General features: G+C 32.5%; 4 protein-coding genes across 7 annotated transcripts in view; 3 read left to right on the top strand and 1 right to left on the bottom strand.

The window, feature by feature from the left end:
- Nucleotides 1–62: 62 nt before the first annotated feature.
- LOC107064683 (uncharacterized) lies at nt 63–2,905 on the top strand. The gene is given in 4 exon segments (XM_089171185.1): nt 63–189; nt 287–525; nt 681–845; nt 848–2,905. Coding segments are annotated over 4 exon segments (894 nt in total). The 3' UTR covers nt 1,211–2,905.
- On the bottom strand, nt 2,419–5,148 carry SCCRO (defective in cullin neddylation 1 domain containing SCCRO). Of its 2 annotated transcripts, none has more exons than XM_015317658.2 (5): nt 4,989–5,148; nt 4,238–4,451; nt 3,964–4,132; nt 3,619–3,832; nt 2,419–3,336 (listed from the first exon to the last, which is right to left on the bottom strand). In XM_015317658.2, the coding sequence occupies exons 1-5, from the start codon at nt 4,989–4,991 to the stop codon at nt 3,172–3,174; spliced, it is 765 nt and encodes a 254-aa protein (XP_015173144.1). In that variant the 5' UTR covers nt 4,992–5,148; the 3' UTR covers nt 2,419–3,171. The 2 variants fall into 2 exon arrangements, with proteins under 2 accessions (XP_015173144.1, XP_015173145.1); XM_015317659.2 differs by having other exon boundaries at nt 3,278–3,336; nt 3,576–3,832.
- A 476-nt stretch (nt 5,149–5,624) lies between these two features.
- LOC107064679 (exostosin like glycosyltransferase 3) lies at nt 5,625–11,360 on the top strand. 3 transcript variants are annotated; one of them, XM_015317655.2, is made up of 12 exons: nt 5,625–5,781; nt 6,066–6,231; nt 6,318–6,571; nt 6,676–7,216; nt 7,285–8,129; nt 8,237–8,452; nt 8,538–8,748; nt 8,822–9,078; nt 9,158–9,285; nt 9,354–9,630; nt 9,712–9,816; nt 9,889–11,360. In XM_015317655.2, exons 3-12 carry the CDS (start codon nt 6,371–6,373, stop codon nt 9,991–9,993), a joined length of 2,886 nt encoding a protein of 961 aa, XP_015173141.2. In that variant the 5' UTR covers nt 5,625–5,781; nt 6,066–6,231; nt 6,318–6,370; the 3' UTR covers nt 9,994–11,360. The 3 variants fall into 3 exon arrangements, with proteins under 3 accessions (XP_015173141.2, XP_089027308.1, XP_089027307.1); XM_089171182.1 differs by having other exon boundaries at nt 6,066–6,235; XM_089171181.1 differs by lacking the exon at nt 5,625–5,781 and having other exon boundaries at nt 5,817–6,231.
- A 4,405-nt stretch (nt 11,361–15,765) lies between these two features.
- Nucleotides 15,766–20,958, top strand: part of Rim (Rab3 interacting molecule) — a 102,946-nt gene continuing 97,753 nt past the window's right edge. The window contains 1 exon segment of the mRNA XM_089171178.1: nt 15,766–15,900. Coding sequence (XP_089027304.1) covers nt 15,791–15,900 — 110 coding nt within the window. The 5' untranslated portion in view covers nt 15,766–15,790.

Below are 20,958 nucleotides of genomic sequence, written 5' to 3'. Positions count from 1 at the left end.
AGTCTTACAAAAAAAATGCTTTCGGACGCTAAATTAATGGAAAGAATAGTTTTATAAAAGTTATGACTCTGCCACCATTATTTAGCCATTATTTTCCTACATTTGTAAAAGATACTTATAACAATGAAGTCAACTTGTATTGGTACCATCCTGAATTTTCGCAGAGTCGTTATCCACCGGGACAAGGAAGTAATAACAATCATTATTTTATATTTCACATATAAACATTAATATATAAAGAGAAAAATATAAATTATTTAATAAAAATAATACTTATACTTAACAGTAAGCGAAGCATGTACATTGATATGTCTTCTTGTGGCACAACGTGTATCTCAAGGGAACATATTAATTAACAATGTAGATACTTGTCCAGAATTATCCGTTATTATGGCCGAAGCAATGGTAGAGGGTAATGCAACGCATGCATGGATCATAAGTCAAAAACTTATTCCTCATCCGTATCTCAATACAGAAGAGGCTTTAAAATATGGTGGCAGAAGTCTAACTATGTTAAAAGAATGGGTATAACAAATATATTTATTTAAAATAGAAGCAATCTAATCTTCTGATTTATTTCTTTATTTATTTATATCAGCGCTTATATTTATTTTCTTACTTAAACAAAAGTAAAGTTATTTTGACAAAAATTGATTTTTCTTTTTTTTTTTATCGAACAGAAATTTCATGTTTTTCATGAAAAAATTGAAACAAGTTTATATACAAACATAAAAAGCTTTTTAATTGATTGGTATAAAGACCCTCTGTCAACTAATTTATTCATGTTGCTTATAACATGTGGTCGTACAGTACTTTTCATATTTCAAGAAATAACATACAAGGTATGAACTTTTATATATTTTCATTGTTTAATCATCATCATCATCAATATTATGTAACTTTTTATTCTCAGGTTATTTTATTTGATTCTCATGGACATAGTACTGTAAAACATCCTAATCGTGGATTAGTCGTCGCGCAGGTAAGAAATAATTCTTACACAAGTTTCAAAATGAATTTAACTTTTAACAACGAAGTAATATGCACTTGTAAATTCACACAGACATCGATCGATAAATTGGAATCTTTGTGCGATTGGTATAATCATGAAATCGTGAATAATTGTTACAATATGCAATCCTATCAATATGAATTGGCTTTTTTATATCCAGAAAATGTATGCAAGTGTAACAGTTGTTTTGAAGAATAATTATTTTACATGATACAGAAAAAAAAAAAAACAAAAAAAAAATCATTTGATACGCAAAATTATACATGTACATAAAATACGCACGCACACAGAAAGATCATAATTTATTTATTTATTGAAAACTATTTTCTATCTACCAAAAGAGGAAGTGATATATCAAATAAATCTCATATTAGCGATTACTGAAAATTCTTTATTTTAATCGGATGAGATAAACTAAAATAAAATAGATTTAAGAGATTGATATTTATTTACAATATTTACATTTTTCTTCTTCCTTTTTTTTATATTTTTTTCTTTCTTTTATTTTATTTATCTTTTGTCCTTAAAATTCTTAGATTATTATTAGTATTAATCAATCATGTCAATCTATATAATATAATCATGAGACTACTAAAAAAGTAATTATTGGGCATCTTCAAAATTAATTTTTTAGTAGTGTTATGCATTTTATACGAATATCATGCAATATACATATTTCCATGAAACTGTTCTTTTTTTTTTCTTTTTTTTTTTTTAGCTCTGTGCAAATTTCATTCTAATTATAATATAATTAGATTTTTTTCTTACAATAATTACACATGTATATTTGAAATTTATGTTTTTTTTTCTTTCTTTCTTTCTTTCTTTCCATCTAACTAAGTAGCTTTATAAAATATATCTGAAAAATCTGAAATTGTGGACGACGCGAGATATTTCAAATTTGATTAACTTCTATAATCGCACCACCTTTTCTTCATTGCGAAGTTGCTTTAAATATATTACTTTATTATAATTCTTCTTAATCATATATATATAATATATATATGCTCTGAATAATTTTTCTTATATCAGATAAAGTTGAAAATAGTTACAATCATTATCCAATTTATACATACAACATTAAGTTTGTAAAAACTCATCTATATTAAATATATTATATTTAAATAGAACGATAAATCAAAATCTATTAATTAATGATCACAAATTTTTCTTTTTTTTTTTTTAAATATATCTTTAAATAAAAAGATAACTAAATTTCTATATGTAGTCTAAATTTCTTCTTCTTTTTTTTGTTTTCTTTTACATGTTCTATGTCGTTCCAAAATTATTGGATAGGAAAAATTCAATGTATATAAGTATAACTGTGCCAAGATATTTTTGTTCACAATACACATTTTTTTTTCTCTCTTTGTGTGTGCTTTTTTCTGTTTTTTTTTGTTTTTGTATTTGTTTTCTTTTTTTGTTTTGTTATTCGCGTGTATATAATTACAAGAATAGCATAGAAGTGTAGCTGTTCCATTTGATAACAATTCTCAACAACGCAATATCTAGCAAATACTATCTACAGAAAACAATTAACTAGACTCTCTCTTATAATTTGTTGCTTTTTAAGCCCGATTCCCTTCCTAAAGGAACACACCAATTTATATTCAGAAATATACTTGCAAATACCTTTGGTAATTGAGTCTCGTCATCACTTAATGCTATTAGTGATCCTAGATAAACATATTACTTTGTACAGTATATTAACAATTAAAAGCTTCTTTTTTTTTCAATCTACTTCACGTTATTTAATTGAGAGAACAACGATATGTAGAGCACAAATAAAATATACCAAAATTTGATATAATCTAGAATGCGTATTCTATACAAAATGATATAGAAAAATATCTTTGTATCTCTGATTCTTTGTTGTTTTTTTTTTCTTTTTTTTTTCAATAAATCAATTAATGCGTTTTGAAATAAGTTATATAAGAAACTTAAAATTTAATAATTCACGTTAAAGCTTGCAGCAGTATACGTTAATTAACGTACTCGATTTCTGTCTCTTTAAAATTATAGATATATACTATACAAAAGTAATGTCATGTTTTATCAAGGATATATATTATATACTCAAATATTATTTTAATATTATTTGCCTGTGTAATCAAATAAATAAAGCTCTTTATATCGGAAGAAGTTATATCGAAAGGATGTTAGAGAGACTGACGAACTCGAGGTTGTGCCCATTCTACGAAATCATCAATCAATACTGGCCATGCTCCTTCTTCGTCATAATTACTCATGTCAGGATTAATCATAAGCGCAAAATCTAATAGTAAATTCCATGTATCCTTTGGAATCGATCGCTTATGATGTTCCTGCAACAACATCTCTGTGTAAATTATTAACACATTGTATTTCTTTTCTTGACCATTAGAGTCCCAGTGATTTAAAAAAAAAAAAAAATCATTTCAATGAATGCCAAGCATTTCGACCATGTAACAATTACATATTGTATTTCAGTAATGTGGTACTTTCCGACAAGAAATCTGAACAGCACAATTGTGCTGTTTGGGACTCAAACGGTTAAATATATCACACAATACATTAAACTTACTATTTTAAACGAATATTTTGTAATAAAAGATAATGTGCCTTACTTGAAGAAATTGACACCATAATTCTAGATATTTAAATTTATCATCCAAGACAATATTCCAATAAGCAATTGCCATGTCAAGGTCCAAGCCCTTCTGTCCTGGATTTTTAGCATAGTTAAATGTAAACTGATAAAAATCTTTAAACTTTTGCGAATCTCTTATTTCATTCTCTAAACTATTAAACCGTGCTTTTAATTTATCTATACTGTCTACTCTGAAAATCAAAAAAAAATATTCACAAGTTTATTTTAGAATGATAGTTTAATTACTAAGAGTTTATAGATTTATTATAATTGATAGATCACAAATGGATTATAATTAAAATTAAATGAATTTGATTTATACCCTAAATCCACCATGCCGTTCATAAACTCATCCTTGGTAAATTCACATTGAGTTTCCGCTCTGAATTTCCATGCGATAATTAAAACTAATCTGCTTTCTGGACTTAATCCTAAATCATCCAAAAATTTCATTATACCATCTGCAGTTATTTTATCCGGTTCATTTGGATCTGTCAAAATAAATAAAACAAACAAGAGTGTATATAAATAAATGATCCTTTTACAAGCCAATACATATAAGTTATTAAAAGAGAAAACAATCAATAATATATTACCTTGATATCTACTAAACAATATCTCTAATTTCTTTTTATCTACCGAATTTTTCGGTTCCTTGTAATAAGCTTCAGGATTTTGAAAATAATTATCGCTTGCCAGGTCTAATTTCCAATCGTTCTGCGTTAAACAATAAATAGCAGTTTGTTCACCAGTTTGTGTAAATGTTATGAATTTCTTGACTTTGTCTCTTTGTGAAAATTTTAATCTATGCTGCAATAAAAATAACGACATTATAACTTTTAAGTAGAGCATGAATGATCATTTTAAAAACAACAAAAATATTTCATACACACATACACAGTTAAATGACATAGATTGTAGAACGAGTTTAGAAATTAGTTCATCGTGTCAAACAATACTTCAATTCAATAGATATATAAACATTATTTTTCTCATAAACTTATATAAATAATCAAAATGTTCTTTTAGAAATGCTGACTTAACAAAATTTCCAACATATACATATAAGATAAAAATACATCAAATTAGAAATATTTTCTTAAACATTAAAAGAAGAAAAAGATCAAATTAAGAATTTATCATCTTATTGTAAATTGTACATTGGATTCTTATATTTCATTATGAACCAAAATTATTATTGACATCGATTAGAAATAGGTTATTTTCTTTTTAAACTAAAGAGAATAGATAAATTGTTAGATAATTAACTATATAAAGTTCATAACAAATTATTTATGAATATTCTATTAATTCTAATAAGCATTGAAGAATCGTTTCAAGGCTTACCATTTTAGCTAATTTTAGGCCCCCGAAAGCCAAAATATTATTCCTTTCGCACTATACTTGACATGAACATGCGCATATTTTGTGGAGAATATGAAGAAAAACCCCTGTACCGTTCTGAAAATATATATAATGCGTTATGTTAACAGAGCCATCCGACGTTACTGGCAAAATATTTTTTAGTAATTCGAGAACAGCGGGAAATTTATTAGCATTTGAAAATTCGCCATTTTACTTTTCGTTCATCAAGCTTTCTGTTCGATACGATTATTATTTTTTTAAATTACATACAAGAAAAACAATATTGTTAATGGGTATATAACACATTATTACCGTTTAAATATTTGTTTATTTAAATATTTATTTTTTGATGCCATTTGATGTTATTGCGAAAACATTTTTTGGTTGTGTGTAAGTGGCGCGAAATTTATTGGCGTTTGAAAATTCGCCATCTTTTTTCGCTCATCAATCCTTCCATTCAATACGGTTATATATTTAGCTTTAATTAAGTGTTAAATAAATATATACATTTAAATAACCATTTACTATAAAATTAGTAAAAGGTTATTTAAATGTATATATTTATTTTGGTTAGGATAGTATGTATAGTAACAATGATCACGTGACAATAGCTGTATGAGGTTAAGTAAATTCGTATTTGTTACTTGTTTCCTTCTCTCTTGATATATCATACGTAATTCATGCTCTAACGAGTTTTATAGTAGTGATCACATACAGATACTCTTATATACATGTATATGTCACATATAATCCATAAAGGAACAACTACTGTACAGTAAGTTTCTGCATATTACCCTATACTATTTAAAGTGATGTGTAAACATGTTTCCTAAAAATTTGTAGTGCTTATCTCATCAGATTTTAATTGACATTTCAAGATCAATAAGTTCAATAAGTTTCTTTTAATTTTTGTCTAATATTCTCTTTCTTTCTTTTTCTTTCTCATTACTTAAAGTATATAATATATACAATAATATATACAGTGATATTTTTTCTAAAAGTATAAATTATGAAAAAATTTCATAAAGATAATATTTATCTATATCTATGTTTAATTAGCTTAATGATACTATGAATATTTTGAGGAGCTATGATATTGTTAAGTGGACTTGGATGACAATGTTAATGATTGTCATTTAATATTCGTCAATTTTTTCTATTATGAATAAGATAATGATATTCCACACGTGACCACACTTTTAGAATCTCAATTTAGTGATATTAGGTAAGTATATTTGTATTTCTTTTCTTAAATAATAATGATTGTGATTTATGTGTATTTTATACTTGTATTATTTTTTATCCCAACAGGTATATATAAGGATAATGCATAACATTTGTACAACAGTGATATTTAAACAATTATGAACAAAAGTTTATATCAACATAAATTCAGGATGTTGGAAAAAACATTGAACACAACCATTAATGTACCATCTCATCAAAATGGTTCAGGAAGGGATTTTTTTAACTGGATAGCACAAATCAAACTATCCAAAATTATAATATTAGCTTGCACAATTCTTTTTATTGTGCCATTACTTACACATTATTATTTATCAGAGGTATTTTATATTCATCAATGTTTTAACATTTATTATTATATTATTTACATGTGTTAACGTATACATGTTTTTTATTTGTATTTCTTTGTTTTTTTTTTTTTTAGGTAGAATCTGTTTCTTCAGATGCAGATATTTATCGTACGTATTCTTCGTTAGAAGTTTTTGAAGAATTTACTTCTATGAAGGCATCAGAATTAAAAATGAGAATAGAAGAGCTGTTACGCATCAAAGCATCAGTAACTAATGAACTCAGAGAATTGGGTGCCAAAAGACATAGGCTACAAGTTGAATTTACTGGTTTGACGCAAAGAATAGAAGGTTTGAGACAAGATTTGTTGCATCAACAAAGAGATCTCGATAGACTAAAGATTAGTGTAGAACAAGCGCAAGTAGCACAAAGAGAAGCTGTTGAAAGAAATACACCTGAATTAGCACCACCCAAAAGAATATTAAGAACAGTTATTCCTGAAACATTAGCTAGTACCGATCCAAGATCATGTAGAATGTATAATTGTTTTGATCACAGTCGATGTGCATTGACCAGTGGTTTTCCAGTATATTTGTATGATCCTGATCAATTTTCTGTAGTCAACGCAGGATGGGATGTTGATGGTTTTTTAAAGACAACTATTAAACAGACTTTAGGTAAATAATATTATATTTGTCTACCTTATATATAGATATATTTTGATTCATGTATTTTCCTTTATTAGGTTACAATCCGCATCTTACAAGAAATCCTGCAGAAGCATGTATTTATGTGGTTTTAATTGGAGAAGCGTTGTCAATGCAATCAAAAGGTTATCCCAAATTTTGGAGAGCAATGGATGTTAATAAATTATATGATCTTCCATATTGGGGAGGGGATGGTAGAAACCATATATTGTTAAATCTTGCACGTAGAGATTTATCGGTTAATTCTGGAAGTATTTCTGTTAAAAAAAATACCAGCAGGGCCATAATAGTCCAATCAACTTTTTATAGAAATCAATTTCGCGAAGGTTTTGATTTAATCATTCCTCCAATTTTGGGTCCACCTGGTGGTGATGTTTGGCAAGATTGTGCGCAGATGTTACCTGCAAGGAGAAAATATTTATTATCATTTCAAGGAGAGATGAAAGGTTCCAAGAGTCCTTTTACTACATTCATTCAGAATAACGATACAGAAGTAGACTTGGAAAAATTGAATATGGATGAAAATAATTTAGATACCTTTATTATACAACATTTAAAGGATATGAGTAGTGGAACTACTCTGGATAAATTTTTCATCCAATTTGAATGTATACCAGCATCGGAAGAAAGGAAAACCGTTGAAGTGCTTGATTGGTCTCTCTGTGGAACTGATTCTTCAAGAAGATCTATATTAAAGGAATCTACATTTGCTTTGATTTTAGCACCAACCGACTCTTCTTTGATAACCACGTCTTCTATACAGGCACGATTATACGAAGCCTTAAGATCTGGAGCAATACCAGTTATTTTAGGTGGTGATCAAATTTTACTTAGTTATAACGAAGTCATTGCTTGGCGTAAAGCAATTATTTTTTTACCCAAAGTAAGAATATAATAAAAATAGGAATTATAAATATTCTTCCTCTTTTTGTTTTTTGTTTTTTTGTTTTTTTTTAATTAAATTAATAAGTAGCAAATTATTTTACACAGGCTAGAGTAACGGAAATGCACTTTTTCTTGCGTGCTATACCAGACAGCGATTTATTAACAATGCGCAGACAAGGTAGATTAATATGGGAACATTATTTAAGCACCGCTCAAGCTGTTGTAGATTCTATTATCGCAACTGTTAGAGACAGACTCGGTATACCTCCGTTACCTGCACCGCAAGCTGCTAGTCCAAGTGTCTTTAATGAAAGCTTTGTGGTAAAAAAACATCATTTATTTTATTAATTAATTTTTTTTTTTTCATTGTATTAATCTATTATATTTTTTGTCTTCTATTCCAAAGCCTTTAAAAGCTGATACTACAATAGCTGAACCAGAAGCAGAAGAAAGTTTGGGTCCTTTAGAACCACCATATGCCTCACCTTCTTTTAAAAGAAATTATACAACAATGTTAATACAAGGCCATGAAATTTGGAACGATTGGATGAATCCTTTCAATCTTTATCCGCAATTACCATTCGACACGATATTACCTAGTGATGCCAAATTCTTGGGTGAATAAAATAAACCTTAAAGATGGTTATTCAAATGTTTTGAAATAACAATTTGATTACTTTTAAACGATAGGATCTGATACGGGATTTAGACCGATCGGCAAAGGTTCTGGTGGTGCAGGTAAAGAATTTAGCGAAGCTTTAGGTGGAAATTATCCTAGGGAACAATTTACTATAGTTATGCTCACTTACGAAAGAGAACAAGTTTTAATTAATTCATTAGCGAGACTTTATGGTTTGCCATACTTGAATAAAGTTCTTGTCGTATGGAATAGTCCTAAACCACCCGTAGAAGATTTGAAATGGCCAGATATTGGAGTTCCTATACATGTAAGTTTTAATATCATTTAATACAAGTTTTAAAAACATCTATTTATTACCGTAAATTTTCTATTTATTTGAAACACAGGTAATCAAAGCTTCAAGAAATAGTTTAAACAATAGATTTCTTCCATTTGATGCGATTGAAACTGAAGCTGTTTTATCCATTGACGATGATGCTCATCTCAGACATGATGAAATTATGTTTGGTTTTAGGTACGTCATTTATTTATTTAAAAATAAATTATATTTTATATTATTATTTTTATTTTTTTTTTTTTTAGGGTGTGGAGAGAACACAGGGATCGAGTTGTTGGCTTTCCTGGTAGATTTCATGCATGGGATCCAAATTTCCATAATGCATGGAATTACAATTCCAATTATTCTTGCGAATTGTCAATGGTTTTAACAGGTGCTGCTTTTATACACAAACATTATACATATTTGTATACGTATTGGTTGCCACAAGCAATACGAGATAAGGTCGACGAGTATATGAACTGCGAAGATATAGCTATGAACTTTTTAATATCTCATATTACTAGGAAACCACCTGTTAAGGTAAAACAATAAACAAATTATTTTTCTAATACAAAAAAAAGGGGGTAAAACTTTATTTTATAAATTTTATTTTTGATTCAGGTAACATCTCGATGGACGTTTAGGTGTCCTGGTTGTCCTGTTTCACTGTCGGAAGATGATACACATTTTCAAGAAAGACACAAGTGCATTAATTTCTTTTCTCAGGTAAATGTTTTCTTAAAATATTAGAACAAACATTATTTTAATTTTGTATCATTATATTTTGATATCTTTTAGGTATTTGGATACATGCCACTTTTAAATACACAATATCGTGCTGATTCAATATTGTTTAAAACAAGAATACCTCACGATAAACAAAAATGTTTTAAATTTATATAATAGAATTTTGGAATATCATTTTAAAAGCTTCTGTAGATATACACGTACAACACGCATAGTCATATATCATTCATTACACATTACATTAATGAATATATTTGAATTTTGTTGTTTAAAATTACTTTTCTTTAGAAAAGTTGTGAGTGAGAAAAAAGAAAAATTTTATTTTAAATTTGTTTGTTTACCAAATCGATAGAAAAGACTGTTTAATATATTCAGAATTATTATAGATGTGTGTCTTTTTTTTTAAATATCTTTATATGTGATAATATATATACATGATCAAAATTTGGATCACGTCAGACATTGAATTAATTTTGTTTCTAAATGGATTTATTATTGCCTGTATTGGGCATGCAAATTGTTAACGAACAATTTAATCGTAGCTTATTGATTATTAGGAAATTTATAAATGAATATACAAGGTGTCTGAGATTTTCCGGGCCAATGGTACCAGCTAAAAATGACCCTGTTCGTATAACATTTTTTTTTTTTTTTTAATTGTCGTTGTATAAAATACGTTGAAAATGGTTAGAAAAATGTCAGATATCTTGTACAATGTAAAATATACGCGGATTTTTATAGTAATACATTATATATATATATATATATATATATATATATATATATATACGTTTGGTTTAATATAACGACGGTACCTGCATTTATTAGACGTAAATTGTATATTGGTTTTTAACTAAAGTTGAATCCATTTTTTCATTTATATAGATATTTTAAAGCACATAACACCTTTTTACTTGTTATTTAAAATATGTTTCATATACATCACGCGTATATACACAAAGTGTAAATTGGTATAAATATACTAAATGCAAATAACGCGTGATCATCCATGTAATCAGAGTCCATTAAGCAAAATATACTTCGTCACGTATGTGTGTTACGAGGCAGGAATAATTTTAAAGCGTTATAAACCCACACATATATACACGTAAACATATACATTTTATTATATGATCATATAAAATATACAAATAGAACTGAGATGTTTCAAAGGAAATGTAAGTGCAATTAATTATATATTTGACTCGCTGAGAGGACTATCGTCAAATAATAGGATATTATTCGGAACAAGAATTAGAACAACTCTAATCCAACAATGTCTTCAATTAACACAGTTCACATTTATTTGCATATCAAAGAACGCAGTAAAGGGACAATGAACGTCGAATACATTTATCAAAAGTTCCATCGTGAATTTAACAGAACGGAAACGACCAAGAAAGCCCATTAAATTCAAACAAAATGTAGAATATTATGAATCGAATATCTAAGTTGTTCTTTTTGTAAAGACTGCATGTAAAATAGATGTTTATATAGATATAAATCTATGCTGTAACTTTTAATACGAATTATTATTATTATTATTATTATTATTATTATTCGTTTCATTAATATTAAACACATCTAATTTAATATTAATTAAAACTTATATGTGAAAGTGTATGTATAAATATATATATATAAAAAAAAAGAAGAAGGAAAAGAAGAAGAAGTCAAGTGGTAAGATGATTGAATTTAGCGCGCAAAAGGGGTAGTAAAAAACAGCGCTATCGCGAGCGGCTCGTTCGATTGGCTGATGAATCGATCAATAATCGCGAGTAGACCGCGACGTAAGAACGATCTCTTTTCGCGATTGGCGCGTACCTTACACCGCATCCCATTATTTATTAAAGCTAGATGACTCATTTTTTGAATTTCCTTTTTTCTTCTTTTATCATCATTTGTTAGAATTTATATTTGATCTAGGGGAAAAATAAATTACAAAACGATCTAATAATGAAATAAAAAGAAAAAGAAAAGAAAATATAAAACAAACAAAAATCAAGAATAATAATAATAATAATAAGAAGAAGAAGAAAGTTTTCGATCATCTAGCGATTGCAAGGTTTGTGGACCGGCATAAGGGGTGGCTAAAAAGAGATAGAATGAGAGAGGGGGTGACATGCCTCGGGGTGACAAGCGCCCTTTCCTACGTCTTCCCACCCCTCCTAGGGAAATCCCCACTATCCCACCATCACAACCACACCACTATACTATCATAGTACTAACACATATCGTTAGATTCGTCACACACATTTGTTCAGAATTCGTTGGGGGTAGCCGGTGTTCGTTATATTGGTGGTAGTGGTAAGCCGATAGTAGGAGTGGTGGGGGTTTGGTGGTCAGGTGGGAGCGGTCAGAAAGGTGGTAGGAGTTTGCTGGTGGTGGACGAGAGACGTTCGTTTGTTCGTTCCTCGCGCAACCGCGTTCGCACGCAAGTGCGACAAAGCACACCCTCTTCTCTCCCCGGTAAAACGTATTTTCTCTTTCTCTCTTTCCATCCCTCTCTCACTCTCTCTCTCTTTCTTTCTCTCTTTCTTTATCTCTATTTTTTTCCTTCTTTCATACACAGTTTATTATTATATATAAATATATATACATATATATATATATATATATATACGATTAAATCCAAAGTTAGATACCAAAAAAAAGATGTTTTTTTTTTTATCATAGAACTGAAAATAAAGATAAATATATATATATATATTTTTTTTTCTAACCATCAAGAAAAGTCCTAGGAAGAAACTAATAAGTAATATAATAAGATCGTTAGTGTGGTGGTAAATTAAAAGTCACCTGTCGGGATCGGCTCTCATCGGGATCGTTCGTATCGTTGCAGGGAGGGGCGTCTAAAGGTGCGGTGGTACGTGGGAGGGAGAAACTAGAGGGACAGAAAGGGATGAGAGAGAAGGAGATAGAGAGATAGAGAGTCGAGTAGTGGGAGAAAGGGAGAGAAGGACACCGTATCGTCAGCGAGAGTAGTACCAATCGCGAGTCGAGTCGACGGATATAATCGTGGCCGTCGAGGGAAGCGCATTCGAAGGGTCGTCGTCGTCGCGCGTTTCCAACTAACTAATAATAATAATAATAATAATAATTAATAATAATAATAATAATAATAATAATAAAAATAATCATTATCATCGTTATCATCATCGTCGCAATATAATAATCACGATATTCAAATATAACATTATAAACAACAAAATCGTGGGAGAAATAAGAAGTAAGGAAATTAATAAAAAAAAAAGTAAGATAGAAGGGTAAAAGAAGAAGAAGAAGAAGAGTTTAGCAAGCAAACGAGGAAAGGAACATATCGCTAAGCTTTGACTACTATTTTTCCTATACTTGGATTCCTATCACCCTGACTACTATTATATTACATCGGGAATTAGTTGGATTTTATTTTCAACGAGTTGTGATTGTCTATTCGCGTGTTATCCAAATCTGTGCTGCTGCTTCAACGAGATTTTGAGAATTGTGAGTGTTTAATCTCGAACCTGATCAAATTTGGAGTCTACATGTTATCCTTAGGAAAATAATAAATAACAACAGAATACTTCGTTATCAAATCGAAGAAAAAGAGATAATAAGTTGAGGATTATAAGAAGAAGTAAGAAAAGAAGAAGAAGAAATTGATTACAGTAGTACTGGCGAGGTAACGGATTAGGCTCGCTCGAGGAAGCAATTTTCTCATGGGTGTGGAACGATCCGGGAGAGGAGCGCGATATATCTCGAGTGTGTGTGGGTGTCGCGGTCACTGCGGAGAGGGCTCGCTCGCAGTGGATAGCGCCATCATCGTGTCGGCTGCCACGTGAAGCGCTTCCGAGACCTTTTTTGGTTATCTATTTTTCTTCCTTCCTCTCTCTCTCTCTCTTTCTCTCTCTCTATCTATCTATCTATCTATCTATCTTTCTTTATTACAATCTCCCTCATTTATTCTCTTTTATACGAATTGAGTAATATTCTCTCCAATTTTCTTGACTCTCATTCCCCTGTTTGTCGCTTCCCTTGACACACTTGACTTTTTTAATTTACCCGCTTTTTTGGTGGAAATTAGCAGTGAGTTATAGGACTCGGATTTAAAACGGGAACGGAACGATACGAAACGGAACGGAATCAAGCCGAACGGCGGAATTAAGCGGAACGGAACGGAACGGGGAACGGAAGGAGTGTAAGGAAAAAGAAGGAAGAGAGGATAGATCAAATATTAAGAAGAAAATAAAAATATATATTATATGGAGTGTTCTTTGCAAGATTAATAGACCATTTGTTAAGAAAGTTTGATCGCTGTGCTACGTCCCAAGTTGGAGTATTAGTATCCTTACGATTCGTAAGCAAGGATAAGAATGATTTTTTTCTATTATTATTATCCCACTTTCTATAAGGGATTTTAGAAAAGTTAAAGGGAAAGATTGAAAAAGTTAGGAAGATTGAGGACTAGATCAAACAAGTAAAGAAGGAGGCAAACAAGGAAGCCGTTGACCTCGCTGTCTGTCCTATTGGAAGATAAGGAAGCGGATATAATCGAAGTAGGGATAAACGAAGCGAAAATCGCGAAAAAAAGGATAGAGAAATCGAGCGAGTTGATTCGAGCCGAGTCGAGTTGAGTCGAGCCGAGTCGAATCGAGTCGAGTCGAGCCGTGTGGTGGCAGCCCAGTGACCCGTTTTCTCCCTTTACCCTCAAATCGATGTACTCCCGTGCCGTTTAGAAGGGAACGAAAACAAAACACGAGCTTTCAAAGACCCTTACACGCTCCTTCTTCGCTACTCTTTCTTCGAGGATATCGGAAACACGGCAACACGCTACCCGTGACCCCCTTTTTCATTCCAAATCGATGTAGTTCTCGTTGATCGAGAGAGTGTGCCAGACAGAGAGAGAAAGAAATAACGTTAAGATTAACATAGATAGATAGATAGATAAATAGATAGATAGATAGACATATAGATAGATAGATAGATAGATAGATAGATAAATAGATAGATAGCTAGATAGATAGATCAAAAAAAGAGATAGAAAAACAAATAAAGAATCTAAAGAAAGTGAATTTTCTTTGACAATCATAAGAACAACAACGTCCCTCGACGTCGTTCCATGCTGGATCCGAGCGTTGGACCAGGTACGACGGAGAGGGAAGAGAGAAGAAGAAGAATGCGAGAACCTCATAAAAGTCTGTGAACATGATTTGTCATACGGATGTCGCGGGTGGTAATCGTAAGACGAGCAACACCGACGACGACGAAGACGAAGACGAGGACGACGACGACGACGACGAAGAGGAGGACGACGAGGAGGTGGACGACGAGAACGAGGACGACGACGAGGCCGATAACGACAACGATAACGATAAGAACGAGGAGGAGGATAAGGAGAACGAAGACAAGGAGGAGGACAAAGAGGAAGACAAAGGAACGAATTATTTCACAATTGATAAGTTTAACGCGTTGAGGACTATTGTTGTTATTAGCGAGGAAGATAGAATAATAAGGAGAAGGAGAAGAAGAGGGAGAGATAGAGGAGACCAAGTAGAAGAAGAAGTAGAAGAAGTAGAAGAAGAAGAAGAAGGGGAGGGCGTAACGTCGCGGGCGTGTTTGCGAGGGTTTGGTGATAAGGTGGTGCGTTCACCGGGTGTCGGATGACTCGGCGACGAGGGCTTAGATATCCCGTAGTCGTAGAAAAGGCGCGTTATCCCGCGATAATAATAAAAATAATAATAACGGAAGGTGGTTATATATCAGTCTTATATTCGAGAAGAGAACATAGTTCGCGCGAGTCCGTCGCGTTATCTCGTAGGCGACGTCGCCGGTGCGTTTTGGCGCTGCATCAGCACCGGCCTCCTCCTCTTAGCCAGGCCGCTACCCACCATCCTGCCCACCATCCTGCCCACCAACGCGTTAAACCCCGACCTCCCCGTGCTGCACCCAACTCGCCCAACCTCTTTACACCGTGATGGAGGACTTACCCGATATCTCGCACCTCACTCCCGAGGAGAGGCGCATCATCGAGGAGGTCGTCATACGGCAAAAGAGGGAGGAGGAAAAAGAGAATGAAATTATGAGGTAAGGTTTTTTCATTTACAGGTATTTTTTTTTTTTTTCAATTTTCTATCTAACATGATGACGATATAAAACGGAAGTATACGATGCTCACTATCATGTTTAGAAAAGATAGAGGAAAGGAACAAACCTATATTTTTATATATAAACAAGTTGTTTTTTAACTAATAACAGTTACATTTGGGTTAGAAGTGCTCAAACTGTATCTTTCTCTCTCTCTCTCTTTCCCTCTCTTTTTCTATCTTTAAAATTTGTCGATAAAGTAATCGAGTACAGAAATAACTACACACGAGTTTAACTTCTACCTGATATCGTCCGATAACCATGCAACATATTTTCCATTCCAATACCATCAAGTTCCTAACGAATTATCTTCTAACATTCCATCATACATCATCAATTTATAAATCGTCGTTAATCAACGCGATTAGAAGTAGTAAAACGTTAATTAGATCCTATCGAATTGTTCGGAACTACTTTCATGGCTGACCTCATCCTACTGTTTACTACTTACTCACTTATTTACTTCCTTCCCGGCTGAATTCCCTTTTAGACAATTGACACCTATTCTTCCTTTCGATGTATAAGAACATTCTCTTTCTCTTTCTTCCTCTCAATTTCTCTCTTTCTTTTTTTTTTTTTTAAGAACTAAAGTAGGCGTTCCGTGACAAGTAGTCAAAACGTCGGTGTCGCGTCGCGACAAGTAGTAACGAATTGTAATGGTCTGACAAGAAAGATAGCACCATAAAAGTGGAGATGAGTGGGCTATCGAATGTTAGTGTTATAAGTCACCTGTTATAAATGAAATCCTTCATTATCTTTCCTTCCTATTTATTTCGTTTTCAAATCCATACAATCCCTCTCAATGCCTTCACAATTCTTCAAATAATCCTTCAAATCCATTTGGCCAACGGAATCAGGTGGTATTATTTAGTCCTGCACTCGACCTATCTTTCCCTTTTCATCTATTTTTGCTACTCACCTGTTCTCTGCCTTTTCTATACGTGTAAGTATACTTATACATACCTTTACATATATATATATACTTTCCACATATGTATATATAGAGATGCCGCGCGTTTTAAGGAAATATTTTTGGATCTTCGCCCGAGCGAGATAAAAACCGACCCGAAACGAGACTCGTCCGAGCGTCGAATCACAAAGAGAAACGCCGAGTCTTGTTCGTTCGTTGGGTTCGTTCGTTCGTTCGTTGGTTAGGTTCGGTTCGTTCATTCGTTCGATCGATCGAGTTTTTATCTTGGGACAAAATCGTGGTCCACTTCTTTTTTCCACTATCTCTCTCTCACTCTCTCTCTCTCCCTATCTTTAACTCTCATCATCTTCTTCTTCTTCTCTTTTTTTTTTCATTCTATTTTTTCCTTCTACTTAATCGTTTTTCTTTTTATTTTTTTTTTTTATTTTCGAAAATTATATACCCTTATCGATTGTACCAAGTCGCGCTAACCGCCGATGATCGTTGCACCGGCGAACTAAGTGGGTCAATGTTGCACGTGTTGCGAGATGGAAATTTGCAAATGCGAAACGTGTAGAATTACTTAATGAAATTCTCATTTTTTGTTCTCTTATAATAATAATAATAATAATAATAATAATAATAATAATAATAGTTAGTATTTTATAGTAAATCATCGTTGAGGATAAGTTTTCTTTATATTAAAATTCAACGAACTCGTTTAATTCGATCGATGAAATTTCCGTGATTTTATTAAGAAAATAAATGATATAGAAATAGAAAGAAAGAAAGAAAGAAAGAAAAAAAAAGATATAGGGAAAGGAAATTCGATGTTCAAAACGATCAAGGAATAAGTTTTGGGAAGAGTAACGAGGTAAACGTGATCCTCGTTTCGTATCAACGTAAGATTTGGTTCTGTTATAGTAATAGTGAACTGTGTAGGAAGCCTCCGGACATTCTACATACATACACACATATACATATATATATATATAGATGGATAGGTAGGTAGGTAGATGCATGTGTAAAATGCAAAACGGCGAAAGCCCTTATGTGGCTTAGTAACGACGAGTCGCAGCTGCATAGGGTATGCATAGGGCATGCAGCTGCGACTCTCTTGGATGGCCTGTGAAAGCGACTAGATTGGGACGGTAAATTCTTGGGAAGGTGAGAGAGAGAGAGAGAGAGAGAGAGAGAGAGAGAGAGATGTACGGGAGCTTTGCGGATGGATGGCACGTTTTCCACTGCTGGACTTAAACTCGTAAAAATAAAGAAAAGAGAGAAAAAAATGAAGAAAGAAAAAAGGGACCAAAAATATGAACCCACCTCTTTATTTCTAGACGATATATTTCTTCCCTTTTTAATATCCCTTTTAATTCCTCCCTTATTTTTTTTTTTATTGTGTATAGATTTAACAGGGTAGATTAACGTCACGTACGAATGCTTCTTTGCACTTTAAAGCAAACAAACAAAAACACGAGAGAGAGAGAGACAGAGAGAGAGAGAGACAGAGAGAGAGAGAGAGAGAGAGGGATAAGTCATGTCTGGTGACATTTCATTGGAGCGTAGGAAGAAAAAAAAGGGAGAAAAAAAGGGAGCGGTGATATGTCCGAAGGGTCGGTCGGTTGGTCGGTTGGTCGGTTTGTCGAAAGTTTCTTCGTTCGTTAGATGGAAACGCGCTTTTTCCGCATTATCCCAACGACAAGACGCGTTATATACAACTGCGGTATTTTATGCGATTCTTTCACAATACCTGTAACACACACACACACACACAGACACATACAAATATAAATGTATTTCTTGATTATTTGTGAAATGATATTTGACAAAAAGAAAGAAAAAAAAATGTCATACGATATTCTTCTTCATCTATTCATCTTTGCCACAGGTGATATCTATCATAATAATCAGATAACAAAGATAAATGGTGACAAAGAATCTTGGATAATAATTGCAAAAAAAGAAAAAAAAAGAAATTTCAAGATAAAGTAAAAAATAGAGAAGAACAATAATCGTTTATAAAAATTGTATTGATATTTTAAAAACACTATAATATCACCTATTCACAACCCCCCCCCCCATATCATATTGGCTACCTATTCGTGTCTACCTTTTGAGTTAAAAACATTGCTAAAGGGGTGGCCGGAAGAGGGGAAGTTTTACTCGTGCGTTTACTTTAATAAACGCTTCTCATCGTCCATTTTCTTTCTTTTCTTTTCTTTTCTTTTATTTTATCGTTATTTCTCGTACACCTTTACGCGTACGAATAATAATTCATTGGGGGATGTGAGTGGGGCTGGGGGTGGGAATGGGTGCTTTATTAACGCGCCAGAGCTTTTTCGTTCCGATCTCTCGCACGATATCGCGACAAGCACGATGCTCGAGAGCAGAACATAGGGTGAAACGAGAAGGGGTGGTTAACGTTGTTGGTTAAGAGAGTTTATAGGGAGGAAGGGGTAACTGGAAATAGAGAAAGAGAGAGAGAGAGAGAGAGAGAGAGAGAAAGGACTTGGAACACTTTCGAGCTTATGTTAGTCGTCGAAAGTTTTGTCGAGTGCGGTCGCCTACGTTGCGTGCATGATTATTGATAAAGTAATTAAGGGAGCCCAGGCAAGCACCCGATATAATTTTCTGTCCTTCTTGTTAATACTAAGACCACTACCCTTCCACTCTCCCCCTCCTCCTCTCAACCCCCATCGACCTTCTCGACTGCGATCGACCTACCAAAAACGATTTCTCTTCCTTCTTTTTTTTTTTTTTTTTATTATTTCCATTTATTTCATTGTCTCTTGTTATTTATTTTGTTTGAAATTTGTTCGCATCTCTTCTACGTTTAATTAGTATAATAATCAAATAAAATAAAATAAAATAAAATAAAATAAGACCTAAAGAGAGATTCTTGAAAATAAATTGCTTAAGATAAATTCTTGCTAAACGTAAAGAAAAAAAAAAAAGAAAAAAAAGAGAGAAAGAAAGGAAAGTGTGGTTTTTTTTTTATTTTCTTGTAATTAATTCGAGTTTAATGTTCGCATCAATGGTTGAGGTTATTAGTGACGATTTATGGTTATTGTGTTGTTATAATAATTTGTTGATTAATTGTCGATTATTTGACTAATTGAAGTAGAACTTTTAAGGATATTTTTTTATCGGTAACGATAAGCTTTTTTGTACCGATTCTTTTTTCTTTTTCCTTTTTACCTGATTACATTTTCGTTTATTTAACTTACGTGTCATTATTATTAGATCTTATACGTTGATACGTACGTATAAGTAAGTGTGTTGTTTCGTTAATTAATTTATTATAGAAATAGCGTATATTCTGGTAAGGTGATGATGTCACCTGGAAAATTTGATCGAAAAATCGAGATGAGGTAAATCGAGCTTAACGGATTACTTGTTACTCGCCACGACGTCAATTTGTGAGTGACTAACGAAGCGACGAGATCTTAAAGAGAAGAGACGAAGAGGTGAGGAGGGGGAGGGTGGGTTGGAGGAAAGTAGAGAGAGAGATAGAGAGAGAGAGAGAGAGAGAGAGAAAATAAAAAAAGAAGAAAAAAAAAACCGATTAATAATCCAATCTGATAAATCTTTCACGGTTTCCTCTTTCGTCGTGAAAAAAAAAAAAAAAGATACACCGGTGACATTTTTAAAACGAGTCGAGTCGAGTCGAGTCGAATCGAATCGAATCGAATCGAATCGAATCGAATTCCGATTTTGAGGAAGAGATCGAAAAAAAAAGAAATATAAAAAAGTATGGAACGTAAAAAGGGACAAAATAAAAATGAAACGCGATAAAAAGCGCTCTCTCTCTCTCTCTCTCTTGTGTGCTCGCGCGCGCGTGCACGCGAACAAAGTACAGAGGAATGGAACGCGTGAAATATTACAAGATAAATCGTGCAATAAAGTTCAATTTTCTAGATACGCTTCGAGTCATTGCCTCGAGGCATTACACTCAGCCACCCCCACCCCCACCCCCACCCCCTATTTCCCCTTTCCCCTACACACACCCCCGCAACAAACCTTTCTATACCGTGCTTTTCTATCTCTCACAAATTCGAGTTCCTCTTTTCGTACCTTTTCCTACT

Source organism: Polistes dominula, unplaced genomic scaffold (genome assembly GCF_049000335.1).
Source record: "Polistes dominula isolate Pdom_NZ unplaced genomic scaffold, Pdom_raw_medaka contig_31, whole genome shotgun sequence".
NCBI lineage: Eukaryota > Metazoa > Arthropoda > Insecta > Hymenoptera > Vespidae > Polistes > Polistes dominula.
Note: the sequence above shows the minus strand (reverse complement) of the source record. Positions and strands in the feature narration are given on the sequence as shown.

Excerpts from the sequence above, each read along its gene's own strand:
- SCCRO (XM_015317658.2), bottom strand. Across the intron at positions 3,833-3,963 it reads AACGGCATGGTGGATTTAGG|AGTAGACAGTATAGATAAAT; the intron begins GTATAAATCAAA and ends TTTGATTTTCAG. Across the intron at positions 3,337-3,618 it reads TATGGTGTCAATTTCTTCAA|GAACATCATAAGCGATCGAT; the intron begins GTAAGGCACATT and ends ATGTTGTTGCAG.
- LOC107064679 (XM_015317655.2), top strand. The coding sequence starts at position 6,371 with ATGAACAAAAGTTTATATCAACATAAATTCAGGATGTTGGAAAAAACA. Across the intron at positions 9,286-9,353 it reads GAAATTATGTTTGGTTTTAG|GGTGTGGAGAGAACACAGGG; the intron begins GTACGTCATTTA and ends TTTTTTTTTTAG. Across the intron at positions 9,631-9,711 it reads CTAGGAAACCACCTGTTAAG|GTAACATCTCGATGGACGTT; the intron begins GTAAAACAATAA and ends TTTTTGATTCAG.